The 15984-nt window shown below is 42.9% G+C and overlaps 1 protein-coding gene across 1 annotated transcript in view; it reads right to left on the minus strand.

The window, feature by feature from the left end:
• The window catches only part of LOC136538375 (small ribosomal subunit protein uS13c-like), a 48495-nt gene extending 33141 nt beyond the window's left edge, over positions 1-15354 (minus strand). Inside the window, exon 1 of the mRNA XM_066530353.1 lies at positions 15259-15354. Within this exon, the coding sequence (XP_066386450.1) occupies positions 15259-15354 (96 nt within the window). The remainder of the gene's footprint in view (positions 1-15258) is intronic.
• Positions 15355-15984: the final 630 nt, after the last annotated feature.

Raw genomic sequence — 15984 nt, forward strand, 5'->3', positions numbered from 1 at the left:
TGTGCTCTCAAAGGCTAACTAAAGAGCCACACTGACCAAGCAAGCAAGCTCTCAAAACTAGCTACACTAAAGAGCTTGACAACTAGTTTGCGGTAAAGTAAAGAGAGTGATCAAGAAGATTATACCGCCTTGTAGATGAAGGAACCAATCTATCACAAGGATGAATAACAATGAAGACCAATCACCTTGGAATCAATGATGAATACAATGATTTTTTACTGAGGTTCACTTGCTTGCCGGCAAGCTAGTCCTCGTTGTGGTGATTCACTCACTTGGAGGTTCACGCACTAATTGGCTTCACACGCCAAACCCTCAATAGGGTACCACACAACCAACACAAGATGAGGATCACACAAGCCATGAGCAATTCACTAGAGTACCTTTTGATGCTCCGCCGGGGAAAGGTCAAGAACCCCTCACAATCACCATGATCGAAGCCGGAGCCAATCACCACCCTCCGCTCAACGTTCCTCGCTGCTCCAAGCTGTCTAGGTGGCGGCAACCACCAAGAGTAACAAGTGAAACCCACAACGAAACACAAACACCAAGTGCCTCTAGATGCAAACACTCAAGCAATGCACTTGGATTCACTCTCAATCTCACTATGATGATGAATCAATGATGGAGATGAGTGGGAGCGCTTTGGCTAAGCTCACAAGGTTGCTATGTCAATGAAAATGGCCAAAGGTATGAGCTATAGCCGGCCATGGGGCTTAAATAGAAGCCCCCACGAAATAGAGCCGTTATACCCCTTCACTGGGCATAACGCGGGCTGACCGGACGCTCCAGTCAGTTGACCAGACGCTGAGCCCCCAATGTTCGGTCGCTCATAGTCAACCACATGTCCTGACTTCAATGGTCATCTGCCTTGATCGAACACTGCGCCTGAATTGACCGGACGCTGAACACCCAGCGTCCAGTCGTTTACAGTAAGGTTCCAAAACCAATTTTTGCCGACCGGACGCGTCCGGTCATGCTTGACCGGACCCTGCCAGCGTCTGGTCACACTGTGACTTCTTACTATGCTGACCGACAACACGACCAGACGTAGCCCTTCAGCGTCTAGTCACAGAGTGACCCAGTGTCCGGTCGTTTGACCGACACCAGTGTCTTCGCTGCTACACCTAACCGGATGCGCCGGTCCAATCGAGGCCAGCGTCTGGTCACTTCTAGTGACCTCCGTCTTTTCTGTCTAGGGCGCCGATGGAGTTTCTTACCCTTGCTCCCAAACTTCAACACCCTTGATCAAATGTGCCAACCACCAAGTGTATCACCTTGTGCACATGTGTTAGCGTATTTTCACAAACATTTTCAAGGGTGTTAGCACTCCACTAGATCCTAAATGCATATGCAATGAGTTAGAGCATCTAGTGGAACTTTGATAACCGCATTCCAATACGAGTTTCACCCCTCTTAATAGTACGTCTATCAAACCTAAATGTGATCACACTCTCTAAGTGTCTTGATTACCAAAACAAAATAGCTCCTATGGTTTATACCTTTGCCTTGAGCTTTTTGTTTTTCTCTTTCTTATTTCCAAGTCCAAGCACTTGATCATCATCATGGCATCATCATCATGTTATGATCTTCATTTGCTTCACCACTTGGAATGTGCTACCTATCTCATGATCACTTGATAAACTAGGTTAGCACTTAGGGTTTCATCAATTCACCAAAACCAAACTAGAGCTTTCAATCTCCCCCTTTTTGGTAATTGATGACAACCCTTATACAAAGATATGAATTGAAATTCAATTGAATCCATGTTGCTTGCCCAAGCATATTTACCATGTGTAAAAGGATATGGACAAGTTTCATGAACCCCATATGGTAGCAATTTCTCCCCCTACATATATGCTAAGAGTTTGGATTGTAGCTTGCACATATACTTAGATAGGAAATATATGAGTCAATGTCTACCAAATGATGCTAAGGTATAAAAGATAGACCTTTGAAGTGTGATACCAATCGGAGTACATCAATATACCATCCTTAGCACCATGGTTAGCTCAATACCACTTGGAAATATTTAGAAATGAAAGTTATCTAGTGATTTCATTTCATCATTTAATCTAACAACTAGCATACATCACACAAGCATGGATATTTTAAATTTAGAACTTATGCCATGCAAGCAAACATATGAAATGCACATTCAAATGCACCATACAAGTTCATGAGCTTGCTCCCCCTACTTGTGTGCTCAAAAATTTTAATTGATCCCTTTCCTTTTTCACTTTTCTCCCCCTATGTCATATATCAAGATATCTTTATATTTCTCCCCCTTTATGATATTTCTTCCCTTTTTTCACTATCTTTGCTACTATCTTTGTTTCTCTCCCCCTTTGTCATCAATGACCACAAAGGTTCAAAATATAGATAGTATTACTTGTAGGGTCGAGATTATCAATGTCAATCAATGGGGTGAGGATTATTTTCCCAAATTTGGTCCAATCTAGATTATTTGCCAAAGATATTTAACTCGGTTTGATCCAAGGACAAGCTTCTTCACACCTCCAAATAAGGGTTATCTTGTACCATGTTGAGTTAAACATTTAGAGCCCATTTCTAGATCAAATACTAGGTTTACAAGCCCATAAACATGTCATATGCTATCACTAGATCAAATCAAGAATAAAAGCAATAGTGATATCGTATAAACATCAAATTCATTTGATTTTCATGAATGAGCCTAATAAAATAGAACCACTTGAAAGGTCCTAATAAAATTGAAGATGTGACTAGATGCACTAATCATGTCCTTAGCAAAGATGTATGTTATGCCAATCAACTTTTACCTTGGATTGCTCGAAGGAGAGGCATGTCATATAAGTGGGGGGGGGTGCATCAACACATATTTGAGAAATCCAATATGTTCAACTTATTCCTTAGCTTGCAAAACCTTTTCGCATCCAATGGCTTGGTGAATATATCAGCAAGTTGATCTTCGGTGCCTACACTCTCAATGCAAATGTCCCCTTTTGTTGGTGATCTCTTATGAAATGGTGGTGGACATCAATGTGCTTTGTTCTTGCATGTTGAACCGGATTGTTGGTTAGCTTGATTGCACTCTCATTGTCACATAGCAATGGCACTTTCTTGAACTTGATTCCAAAGTCACACAAAGTGGCCTTCATCCAAAGTATTTGTGCACAACAACTACCGACGGATATGTATTCAGCTTCGGCGGTTGATAATGCAACACTATTTTTCTTCTTTGATGACCATGAAACAAGTGATCTTCCCAACAATTGACATGTGCCCGAGGTCCTCTTCCTTTCAACCTTGCATCCTGCATAATCTGAGTCAGAGTAACCAACTAGCTCAAACTTTGCTCCTTTGGAATACCACAAACCAACATTTGGTGTATGCTTCAAGTACCTCAATATCCTCTTTGTAGCCTTTAAATGACTTTCTCTTGGTGAAGCTTGAAATCTTGCACACATGCATACACTAAACATGACATCTAGCCTTGATGCGGTCACATAGAGTAGGCTTCCAATTATAGACCGATACAATTTTTGATCCACCATATTGCCACTTGCATCACTATCCAAGTTGCCATTGGTTCCCATTGGTGTGCTAATGACTTTGCTATCAATCATGCAAACTTCTTGATCATGTCCTTGATGTACTTGCCTTGACTCACAAATGTATCATTCTTCAATTGCTTGATTTGAAGCCCAAGGAAGTAACTCTACTCTCCAATCATGGACATCTCAAACTCATTAGCCATCATCTTTCCAAACTCATCATAAAATTATTGATTGGTTGATCCAAATATGATATCATCAACATAGATTTGCAATACAAATAGATCTTTTCTAATCTTCTTGATGAAAAGAGTGGTGTCAACTTTACCCATTGTGAACCCTTTAGAGAGTAGGAAATCCCTCAATCTCTTATACCATGCTCTAGGTGCTTGCTTCAAGCTATACAATGCCTTCTTTAACTTGTACACATGGTTGGGCTTCTTATCATCTTCAAAACCGGGAGGTTGCTCAACATATACTTCTTCATTGATGTAGCCATTGAGAAATGCACTCTTAACATCCATTTGATAGAGCTTGATGTTGTGGGCACAAGCATAGGCTAGCAAGATTTTAATTGCTTCCAATCTAGCAACCGAGGCATATGTTTCTCCAAAGTCAAGACCTTCAACTTAAGTATAGCCTTGTGCTACCAATCTTGCTTTGTTCCTTACTACTATCTCATCTTGATCTTGCTTGTTTCTAAAGACCCATTTGGTTCCAATCACATTGTGTCCCTTTGGTCTTTCCACCATCTCCCATACTTGATTTCTTGTGAAGTTATTCAACTCTTCATGCATAACATTTACCCAATCAGCATCCTTTAATGCTTCATCTATCTTCTTTGGTTCAATGGATGATACAAATGAGAAGTGTTCACAAAATAATGCCAATCTTGATCTTGTTTGTACACATCTAGAAATATCACCAATGATAGTGCCCAAAGGATGATCTCTTGCAACATTGGTTGGTTGGAGGATTGGAACTTGATTGCTTAAACTTGCTTGATCATTGGGTTGAGATGATGTACTAGCCACTTGATCTTGTTCATTGTCATGAGATCCACTTGCACTAACTTGATTTGTATCATCTTGCACATTTGAATTAGAGAGCACTTGCACTTGATCATCTTCATCATCATTCACTTGCCTAGGCCTCAATTCACCATCATCCATGTTCTTCACGGCATTTGAAAGTTGAATGCCTCTAACATCTTCCAAGTTCTCATTCTCTACTTGTGAACCCTTAGTTTCATCAAATTCAACATCATGAACTTCCTCAAGAGTACCACTATCCAAATTCCAAACTCTATATGCTTTGCTTGTAGTGGAATAACCAAGTAGGAATCCTTCATCACATTTCTTGTCAAACTTGCCCAATCTAGTGCCTTTCTTCAAGATATAGCATTTACAACCAAAGACCCAAAAATATGCAATGTTGGGCTTTCTACCATTCAAGAGCTCATATGGTGTCTTCTCTTTCAATCGGTGACAATAGAGGCGGTTGCTACAATAGCACGCCGTGTTGATAGCCTCGGCCCAAAAAGATTGACTCACATTGTACTCACTAAGCATAGACCTTGCCATATCAATGAGTGTTCTATTCTTCCTCTCAACAAGGCCATTTGATTGTAGAGTGTACTTGGCCGAGAATTGATGTCTAATTCCAAATTCATCACATAACTCATCAATTCTAGTATTCTTGAACTCACTAACATTGTCACTTCTAACTCTCTTGATGGTTGTTTCAAACTCATTGTGAATGCCCTTGACAAATGATTTGAATGTTGCAAACACATCACTTTTGTCCACTAGAAAGAATACCCATGTGTATCTAGTGTAATCATCCACTATCACAAAGCCATATTTATTACCACCGATGCTAGTGTATTGTGTTGGCCCAAACAAATCCATGTGCAATAACTCAAATGCTTTACTAGTGCTCATCATGCTTTTCTTAGGATGGGTGTTTCCAACTTGTTTGCTGGCTTGACAAGAGCTACAAAGCTTATCCTTTTCAAACACAACATCTTTCAAGCCTTTAACTAAGTCATGCTTAACCAATCTATTCAATTATTTCATTCCAACATGACTAAGCCTTCTATGCCATAACCAACCCATGCTAGACTTAGTGAACAAGCATGTGGACAATCTAGCTTCACTATCATTGAAATCAACCAAGTATAGATTCTCATATCTAAAACCTTTGAAGATCAAATTAGAGCCATCTACACTTATGATCTCTACATCATCTACCCTAAATATGTATTTGAATCCAAGATCACACAATTGTGCCACGGATAGCAAATTGAAGTTCAAGCTCTCTACTAGCAACACATTGGATATGCTCATGTCATTTGATATTGCAATCTTACCAAGCCCTTTGACCTTGCCTTTGCCATTGTCACCAAATGTGATACTATCATAACCATCATTGCCATTGGTGTTGATTGAGTTGAACATTCTTGCATCACTAGTCATGTGTTGAGTGCACTCACTATCAAAAACCCAATGCCTTCCTCCGACTTTGTAATTGACCTTCAAAAGAAGATCAATTCTTTTTAGTACCCAAACTTGCTTGGGTCCTTGAAAGTTAGTCACTAGGCTTTTTGTACCCAAATGGCTTTCTTCTTTGAGCCTATCCATGGTTTACCAATAAACTTAGCCTTCACACCATTTGTATCCTTAGTAAGCATATAGCATGAATTAAGCTTAATGGAGGATACATTAGCATTTTTGCTCTTGTTTTTGCATTCTTTCTCTTTGTGACCCACTTGCTTGCAACTAGTGCAAAATCGACCATTGTTCTTCACAAAACTAGTCTTGTGAGGAGCAAAGGCCGCTTTGCCTTTTTTGGGGGTATAGCCCAATCCCTCTTTGTAGAGAGAAGCTCTTTGGCTACCCAAGCACATAAGCAAGCGGTCCTCACCACCATAAGCCTTAGCTAAGGTGTGAGTGAGCTTAGTGACCTCCTTCTTGAGGTTCTCATTCTCAACCACTAGTGAGGCATCACAAGTGAGATCATCACTACTAGATGAGGTAGAAGTGGAAGTGCTACAAGAAGGGTTAGTAGGAGCAACAATGATAAGCATAGATAGTGATTCATCAATTATATCACAAGTTAAATCTACATCACAAGTTTCAACATGCTTCTTTTTATCTTGTTCATTAAGCAAAGTAGAATGAGCCTTTTCAAGCTTTTTGTGAGCCTTGCCAAGCTTCTCATGGGCTTCCTCTAGCTTCTCATGAGTTGCTTTGAGCTCATCAAGGGCTTTCTTAAGGGCTTTTACCTCCTTATTCAAGCTCTTGCATTCCCTTCTCTTAATGTCAAAGTGTTCTTTAGCATCTTCTAGCATGTCAAATAATTCATCCTTAGTAGGTTCATCATCATCACTATCACTATCATTTTCATTTTCATGTTCATTATCATCAATATGTTCTTCATCACTTTCATCATCACAAGATTGTACCTTAGTGGCCTTAGCCATGAAGCATGATGAAGATTCAAAGAGAGAAGGCTTCTCATTGATAGCAATGCTTGCAAGAACCTTCTTCTTGGTGGTCTTGTTATCATCACTATCATCATCATCACTTGAGGAAGCATCACTATCCCAAGTGACTACATATGAACCACACTTCTTCTTCTTGAATGCCATCTTGTCCTTCTTCTCTTTCTTTTCCTTCTTGTCCTTCTTCTTGTTCTTCTTGTTGTCATCATCATTGTCACTATTGTATGGGCATTGAGCAACAAGATGATCTTTGCTTCCACACTTGAAGAACCTTCTTGACTCTTCTTTGTTCTTGGATGAAGACTTCTTTCTTCTAGCATGGTAGCCCTTCTTCACCATGAACTTGCCAAATCTCTTTACAAATAGAGCCATCTTCTCATCATCATCATCATCCCATGATTCATCTTCTTCACTTGATGTTTCTTGCTTTGCTTTGCCCTTAGATGATGTGGCTTTGAATGCCACGCTCTTCTTCTTCTCATCCTTCTTCTCATCTTTCTTCTCCTTTTCTTCCTTCTCATCATCATCTCTATAAGTATCATCGGTCATTATATCTCCCAATACTTGGTTTGGTGTCATGGTGTCCAAACCACTCCTCACTAGAATAGTGACCAATGTACCAAATCTAGAGGGTAAGCATCTCAAGAACTTGTGGGAGAAGTCCTTATCCTTCACTTCTTCTCCAAGTGCTTTGAGATCATTGATAAGCACTTGAAGCCTATGGAACATCTCCGGCACACTCTCATCATCCTTCATCTTGAAGCTTGCAAACTTTTCTTTGAGAATGTAAGCCTTTGCACCCTTCATGGCTTGAGTGCCCTCAAATGACTCTTCCAACTTCTTCCATGCCTCATGTGCCATCTCAATATTTTTGACTTGCTCAAATATTCTTTCATCAATTGCATCATGAATAGCACTTAGAGCAATGTCATTGTTTTGGAGAAGTACTTCTTCGGCCGCGGTGGGATTCTCCGGATCTTCAATCTCAATTTTTGTTTCTACCACCTTCCAAACCTTCCTATTGATTGACTTGATATAAGTTGTTATCTTGGCCTTCCAATAGGGATAGTTGGAGCCATCAAATTGGGGTGGCTTCTTGGTGTTATTGATTTGAGCCATTTTAACACCGAAGGTTGTTAAGCCTCAAATAACGGTGACCTCAGCTCTGATACCACTTGAAAGGTCCTAATGGCTAGAGGGGGGTGAATAGCCTAATAAAAATTTCTACAACAATACTTAACAAAATGGTTAGACAATTATGAGGCGAAGCAAGTGTTGCGCTAGCCTACTCAAAATGCAAGCCACCTACCACAATTCTAGTTTAGATAGTATCCATTCACTCAATAGCTATGACACTACTCTATATTAGTGTGCTCTCAAAGGCTAACTAAAGAGCCACACTGACCAAGCAAGCAAGCTCTCAAAACTAGCTACACTAAAGAGCTTGACAACTAGTTTGTGGTAAAGTAAAGAGAGTGATCAAGAAGATTATACTGCCTTGTAGATGAAGGAACCAATCAATCACAAGGATGAATAACAATGAAGACCAATCACCTCAGAATCAATGATGAACACAATGATTTTTTACCGAGGTTCACTTACTTGCCGGCAAGCTAGTCCTCGTTGTGGCGATTCACTCACTTTGAGGTTCACGCACTAATTGGCTTCACAAGCTAAACCCTCAATAGGGTGCCGCACAACCAACACAAGATGAGGATCACACAAGCCATGAGCAATTCACTAGAGTACCTTTTGACGCTCCGACGGGGAAAGGTCAAGAACCCTTCACAATCACCATGATCGGAGCCGGAGACAATCACCACCCTCCGCTCAACGATCCTCGCTGCTCCAATCCATCTAGGTGGCGGCAACCACCAAGAGTAACAAGCGAAACCCGCAGCGAAACACGAACACCAAGTGCCTCTAGATGCAAACACTCAAGCAATGCACTTAGATTCACTCCCAATCTCACTATGATGATGAATCAATGATGGAGATGAGTGGGAGGGCTTTGGCTAAGCTCACAAGGTTGCTATGTCAATGAAAATGGCCAAAGGTATGAGCTATAGCCGGCCATGGGGCTTAAATAGAAGCCCCCACGAAATAGAGCCATTATACCCCTTCACTGGGCATAACGTGGGCTAACCGGATGCTTCGGTCAGTTGACCAGACGCTGAGCCCCCAGCGTCTGATCGCTCATAGTCAACCACGTGTCCTAACTTCAACGGTCATCTGCCTTGACCGGACACTGTGCCTGAGTTGATCGGACGCTGAACACCCAGCGTCCAGTCATTTACAGTAAGGTTCCAAAACCAATTTTTGCCAACCGGACGCGTCCGATCATGCTTGACCGGACCCTGCCAGCGTCCAGTCACACTGTGACTTCTTATTGTGCTGACCGACAACACGACCAGACACAACCCTTCAGCGTCCGGTCGTTTGACCGACGCCAACGTCTTCGCTGCTACACCTGACCGGACGTGCCGATCCAACCGAGGCCAGCATCCGGTCACTTCCAGTGACCTCCGTCTTTTCTGTCTAGGGCGCCGGTGGCACCGTCAGACTATCCACACTCTTTGGGCGAACACTCCACCGGTGGAGTTTTTTACCCTTGCTCCCAAACTTCACCACCCTTGATCAAATGTGCCAATCACCAAGTGTATCACCTTGTGCACATGTGTTAGCGTATTTTCACAAACATTTTCAAGGGTGTTAGCACTCTACTAGATCCTAAATACATATGTAATGAGTTAGAGCATCTAGTGGCACTTTGATAACCGCATTCCGATATGAGTTTCACCCCTCTTAATAGTACGGCTATCAAACCTAAATGTGATCATACTCTCTAAGTGTCTTGATCACCAAAACAAAATAGCTCCTATGGTTTATACCTTTGCCTTGAGCTTTTTGTTTTTCTCTTTCTTCTTTCCAAGTCCAAGCACTTGATCATCATCATGGCATCATCATCATGTTATGATCTTCATTTGCTTCACCACTTGGAATGTGCTACCTATCTCATGATCACTTGATAAACTAGGTTAGCACTTAGGGTTTCATCAATTCACCAAAACCAAACTAGAGCTTTCAGTTTCCTTTCCACCATGTTATCATGAGGGGTCATCATTATCACCTATTGTGAGTAACGACAGGTTACTCACGCTACCGAAATCCTGAGCATAGCAGCTACTCGACCTATACTAGTAGGACTCATAGGTAGATATACTTATGCATGCAGTTTCCATAAAATGCCTGTAACATAAATGCACATCATATATAATCAGTGATCATTTAAAAATAAGGGTTATGCACCGGGGCTTGCCTTTGACGTAGACCGACACGGTCTTATTGACCCGGCGGAACGGCAACTCCAAATTGGAGCATGGCATGATAAGGCTCGCTGCAAGGTGGGGTCGGGTGGCTGGCTGGCTACTCAGCAGAGCCAGAGATGGGGTCAATTGGATTGAGGTGGCTCCACTACAGCAAATTTAGAGGAGCGAGTCCGGCGACCACGGTGCCAGAGAAACAAGGAAGATAGGCATGGCGTGGCTCGTCGCTGCCGTGGCGCGACATGGCTATCAATTTGGTGTACAATCGCATATGGCTATAGGGCGATGGGGAAATGGCCAACGCGCTCAGGACGGTGGGCCACATTGCCATATACCGCAAGCAGATGACGGCGCTCGGCTCTATGCACCGTAGTCACATGGCGTTGGTCAGGGGAGGCAGCAATGCAGCGTCACGACAAGCACGGATGCGATGGCAAGGCAGGCAGGCAAGGCAACGTGCGGGTAGGTCAAAGTGTGGCCATGCACTCATGGCACTGCATAGGCAAGCGCGAGGCGACAGGCGAACGCGACGGTGTGGCACAGCGCACGCGGTGACTTCATACAATCGGCCGCAGTTAGCAGCAGCGTAGTGGCACGACGCGCGGGGTCAACGACACGGTGAGGTGTCACCAATGGTTGAGCTAGGGCAACGGGCCCGCGATGACGGCTATGCTGGCCGAGCGACTAGGTCTCCGGGCGTGGCGTGCGCGTGCGTGTGCGTGTGTGTGTGGGTGCTTGCACGAGCGCGACAGTGGTGGTGCAAGGTGCACGTTAGGGCGCGGTAGTGGTGGTGCAGGTGTGCACCAAGGTGAGCCAACCATGATGCCAAGCCAAACCGCAGCCTGGTGACAGCGGCCAGACATAGCAGCCGCTTAGGAATGTGCCTTGCACATTTTTTAAAGCGTCCAAAAAACCCACCTCAAGGCTTCAATCGCTAAACCAACTATTTTATGCTCAAGATAGCATATCAAACCACTAAAACAAACCCTAAGACCATGCCACTACTTAACCCGATCCTCCTATAAAAATTGTCGAAGTTAGCTTCGTCAACCCATTTTCTGACTTAAGAAAATGACTAAGTTTTTGTTCGGATTCGCGTCAACTTTGATTTCCATGCTATTAAGTAAACCATCTAGCGAATCCCATTCACAACCACAAGTATTTCATCACCACCTACAAAGTTTGAACTACAAACTTTAGCAAACTGCTAGGTATGCATTCTATAGCATTTTCTTTCAATAAAAATTTGGCTAGAACTCTGAACGATAAAACACGACATGAACTATAACATTCGTTTCGTGTTTCCAATGAACGTTTCAAGTTACGTATATTGCTTTACACTCCATAATTCATACACTATCACATAAACATGATGCACATGCAGTGTTTTAGCAAAAGATTGTACCATGTAACACTGAGGGTGTTATAGTTCATAGAGTGCACCGGACGCTGGTCACGTAGTGATCGAACTCTGGGGAGCAGCATCAAGTCAATTATAAAAGAAGGTGGTACTCTTAGCCTGAGATTGGACGTAGGTGACTGGACTTTGGCTGAACACTCTTCAGCGTCCAGTATTGCTGATGTGGTGGCGCACAGAGAAGACGGTGAGTGACCGGACGCTGGGCGAGTCCGGTCGGTCATGACCAGATGCGTCCGGTCATGACTGGAACCTTACTAGAAGTGACTGGACACTGGGGTCCTACATCCAGTCATGATCAAACTGTCGCGTCCGGTTATGAATGGAACCTCTCTAGAAACGACCGGACTCGGCAAAGGTGCGTCAGGTCTTGGCACTATGCTGCATCCGGTCATCACTTGACTATTGGCGCATGTCAGCTGACCATTGAGATCAAGTAGCTGAGGTTGAACTGAGGCGTCATGTGGCATGCATCCCGTGATCGAACACTAGGGTCCTACGTCTGGTTAAACCGACCGGTTCGTTCGGTCGCCTCGATTTTTTAGGGAATAGAGAGCCAACGACTCTATTCATGGGGGCTCTCTATTTAAGCCCCATGATTGGCTCAAGCTCACTCTCTTGGCCATTTGCATTGATATAGCAACCTTGTGAGCTTAGCCAAAGCCCTCCCACTCATCTCCATCATTGATTCATCATCTTTGTGAGATTGGGAGAGAATCCAAGTGCATTGCTTGAGTGTTTGCATCTAGAGGCACTTGGTGTTCATGTTTCACTGTGGGATTTACTTGTTACTCTTGGTGGTTGCCACCACCTAGATGGCTTGGAGCAGCGAGGATCGTCGAGTGGAGGTTGGTGATTGTCTTCGGCTCCGATCGTAATGATTGTGAGGGGTTCTTGATCTTTTCCCGACGGAGAGCCAAAATATACTCTAGTAAATTGCTCGTAGCTTGTGTGATCCTCATCTTGTGTTGGTTGTGTGGCACCCTATTGAGGGTTTGGCGTGTGATGCTAATTAGCGCATGAACCTCCAAGTGAGTGTATCGCCACAACGAGGACTAGCTTGTCGGTAAGCAAGTGAACCTTAGTAAAAAATCATTGTGTCATCATTTGATTCCTTTGTGATTAGTCTTCATTGGTATTCACTCTTGTGATTGATTGGTTCATTCCTCAACTCGGCAGTATAACCAACTTGCTCTCTCTCTCTTTATATTACCGCAAACTAGTTGTTAAGCTCTTTAGTGTAGCTAGTCGTGAGAGCTTATTAGTTTGGTTAGTGTAGCTCTTTAGTTAGTCTTTGAGAGCATACTAACTTAGTATAGTGACATAGCCATTGTGTGGATAGAAACTATAGAAACTAGAATTGTGGTAGGTGGCTTGCAATTTTAGTAGGCTAGCGCAACACTTGCTTCGTCTCATGATTGTCTAACCGGTTTGCTAAGTGTTGTTGTAGAAAATTTTTAATAGGCTATTCACCCCCCTCTAGCCATTAGGACCTTTCACATGTTCCTGCAGGGCTTGGCAAGGGTCAGGAATACCATGCAAGCATGTAATTGCCTACATAACATCTATACCTGGTGAAAAGCTAGAAGACTATGTGGATGAATACTATTATGTGGCCAAATTCAAAGCTGCATATGAAGGTGTCATCCCATCCATTCCTGACACATCTATGTGGCCTAATGCCACACATGGATTCTTTATGCATCCTCCCTTGCTTAAGTCCACAGCTGGTAGAAGAAAGAACAGGTACAAAGGGGCAGTTGAAGGAGGTAGTAGGAAGAAATCAAAGAGGCATGAGTGTCCAATATGCCATGAGTTAAGGCACCACTGGTACACCTGCAAGAATGAGAGTCTAGCAGACATAGCTGCAATGGAGGCTGACAAGTGAACTTCTCTCAGTTACATTTATTCATATATGCTATGAACTACATTAAATAATCTAACATAACTAAAATTTCACCTGTAGGGGTCTGCCAAAGAAGAGGTAGAAAAAAGCAGCTAAAGCTAACATAGAGACAAGCATTGTTGTGGCCACAGGGATGGTGTTCCCTCCCAATGAGGCAGTGGAGAATGTTGTACACAAGAAAAGAAAGAGAAAATCCTCTTCTTCGTCATCTATCTCCAAATCTAAGGGAGCACCAACATGTACTTCAGTCTCTACTACTACTCCTTTCTCTAATAGGTATGCCACTTCTCTATTTCTTTCTATTTTTTTGCAATGCCAACAGCCCACACTAAACTTCATGTTTCATGTACCACAAGATTTGGAACTAGATCTAATGAACCAATTCCTATTCAAGTTGTGCACCTTGCCCCTTATAATGAAGATGCTGGAGTTCAGCATGAGCCATAGGAAGCTTCAACTGCTATAGTTCATACACCAAGGAGAAAGATTGGATTGAAGAAGAAGCTTACACCAAGGAAAGATGTGTGTGCCACTCTAGCTAGAGGAACAAGCAGCAAGGCTCCAGCTGATCCTTCTAGCCCAGCTGCAAATACCAGAAGTAAGAAGCAACTACTGCTGGAATGAACAAAGGTGACTCCACCATGTTGTTTTGATGATGCATTGGTGCTATACTCCTAGAGAACACCTTGGCTTTTGTGGTCTGAAATCATTTGGATGGTATGAAATGCTGATGTAATGGAGCTATAATATTTTGCATGATCAGGACATGTAGTTTATGGTACTTGCTCTAGACAAATTACTGGTGTTATATGAAATTGTAGTTTATGGTTTGCATGTTGGTGAACAATCTGAACCATGAGCACTACTTATGTTTGTAATGTATTAAGGTTTGCATGTTGGTGAATGAACAATCTGAGAATTTTATATTTCTGGACTGCATTCATCCATCCATCATTGACTCATTCATTCATTGATTCAAGCATACAAACATAGTGACACACACACATACATAGGACCCTACTTCTTCATAATTGCATACAAGGCAAGGAAGATGGCAACAAAGACCAGCTTCTCAATCCATCTGAGCTGCTGCATAACCCTATCTTGCACTACTACTCCACCATCCTAACCACCATCCTGGATGAGAGCCATTGGAGAGGGAACTGAGTGGAGAGACTACTGAGTGGGGGAGGGACCTCAGTGCTGTCTATTTATTGGAGCCACCTAGGGAGAGTTTTTGGCGCCAAAGGCTCATCAGATTGGCGCCAAAGCAACATCAGATAGCCTCTTCTTCCTGAGGGCATGCTTGCCTTTTCCCCCATCCGTTAGCCACAGTTAGCGCTGCATTTGGACGGAATGGCTTGTAAGACAAAGAAGTTTAGAGCAGTGGCACCTGTGTGCGGTCAACTTTTTTAATGGCTTGTATGTAATTACAAACTTTTTTAATAGCACACAGGTAAAAGGCTCCACATACAAACACAAGCACAAACCAAAGTGCAAAGTATGCACAAGCAAATGGTCGCGGGGGGAGGGCAGAAGGGGAAGGGGTGATAGGAGAAGACGACACTAACCTTAGCGGGGAAGGATACAAAGGAGATGCGGCCCCGGGTGGAGAGGGAGAGGGAGGAGGGTGCGATGGGGACGGAGACCATGGAGAGGGTCACCATTTTTGCTCTCCTATGACACCGAGAGAGGCCTATGCATCTCGGATAGAAAACCCCAAGGCCAGGGGAAAGATGATGATAAGGTTGCGCAGGCAACTTCCGCCGATCTAGTGGGCCTTTCCGGATATGCTTGTTTTGGGCTCTACGAGGCCCAAGAGGTACGATATTTTGGCCTCCATAAAGTCCAGAGTTTGCAAGTCTCTTTTTTTTAGCTTCAGAGCTTGCAAGTCTCTCTCTCTCTCTCTCTCTCTCTCTCTCAGTTTCAGAGCTTGCAAGTCTTAAAAGCGTCATATATATGATGATCAATACAAATTCTTAGATAAAAAAATATTAGTAGTTCATGATTGCTGCTGATATTTATTTTCTCATGAAGAATATGAGCTAGTTCAACTTTTTTTCTTGACGGTCCATGAAAAGAGGCAAGATGGTTTTATATAAATTACTAATAAATATACCCGTGCATTATAACGAAATAAAAAGCTATCAAACTTTCACCCATGCATTACAACAAAATAAGAAAATAGCTACCAAAATTTTAGCCTGTTCGCTGGTTGATTTCAGCCAGGGCTTATCAGCTAGCCAACAGTGTTTTCCTCTCATAACAAACCAGCACCAGCCGGGCTTATCAATTCA

This window comes from Miscanthus floridulus, chromosome 2, assembly GCF_019320115.1.
Source record: "Miscanthus floridulus cultivar M001 chromosome 2, ASM1932011v1, whole genome shotgun sequence".
NCBI lineage: Eukaryota > Viridiplantae > Streptophyta > Magnoliopsida > Poales > Poaceae > Miscanthus > Miscanthus floridulus.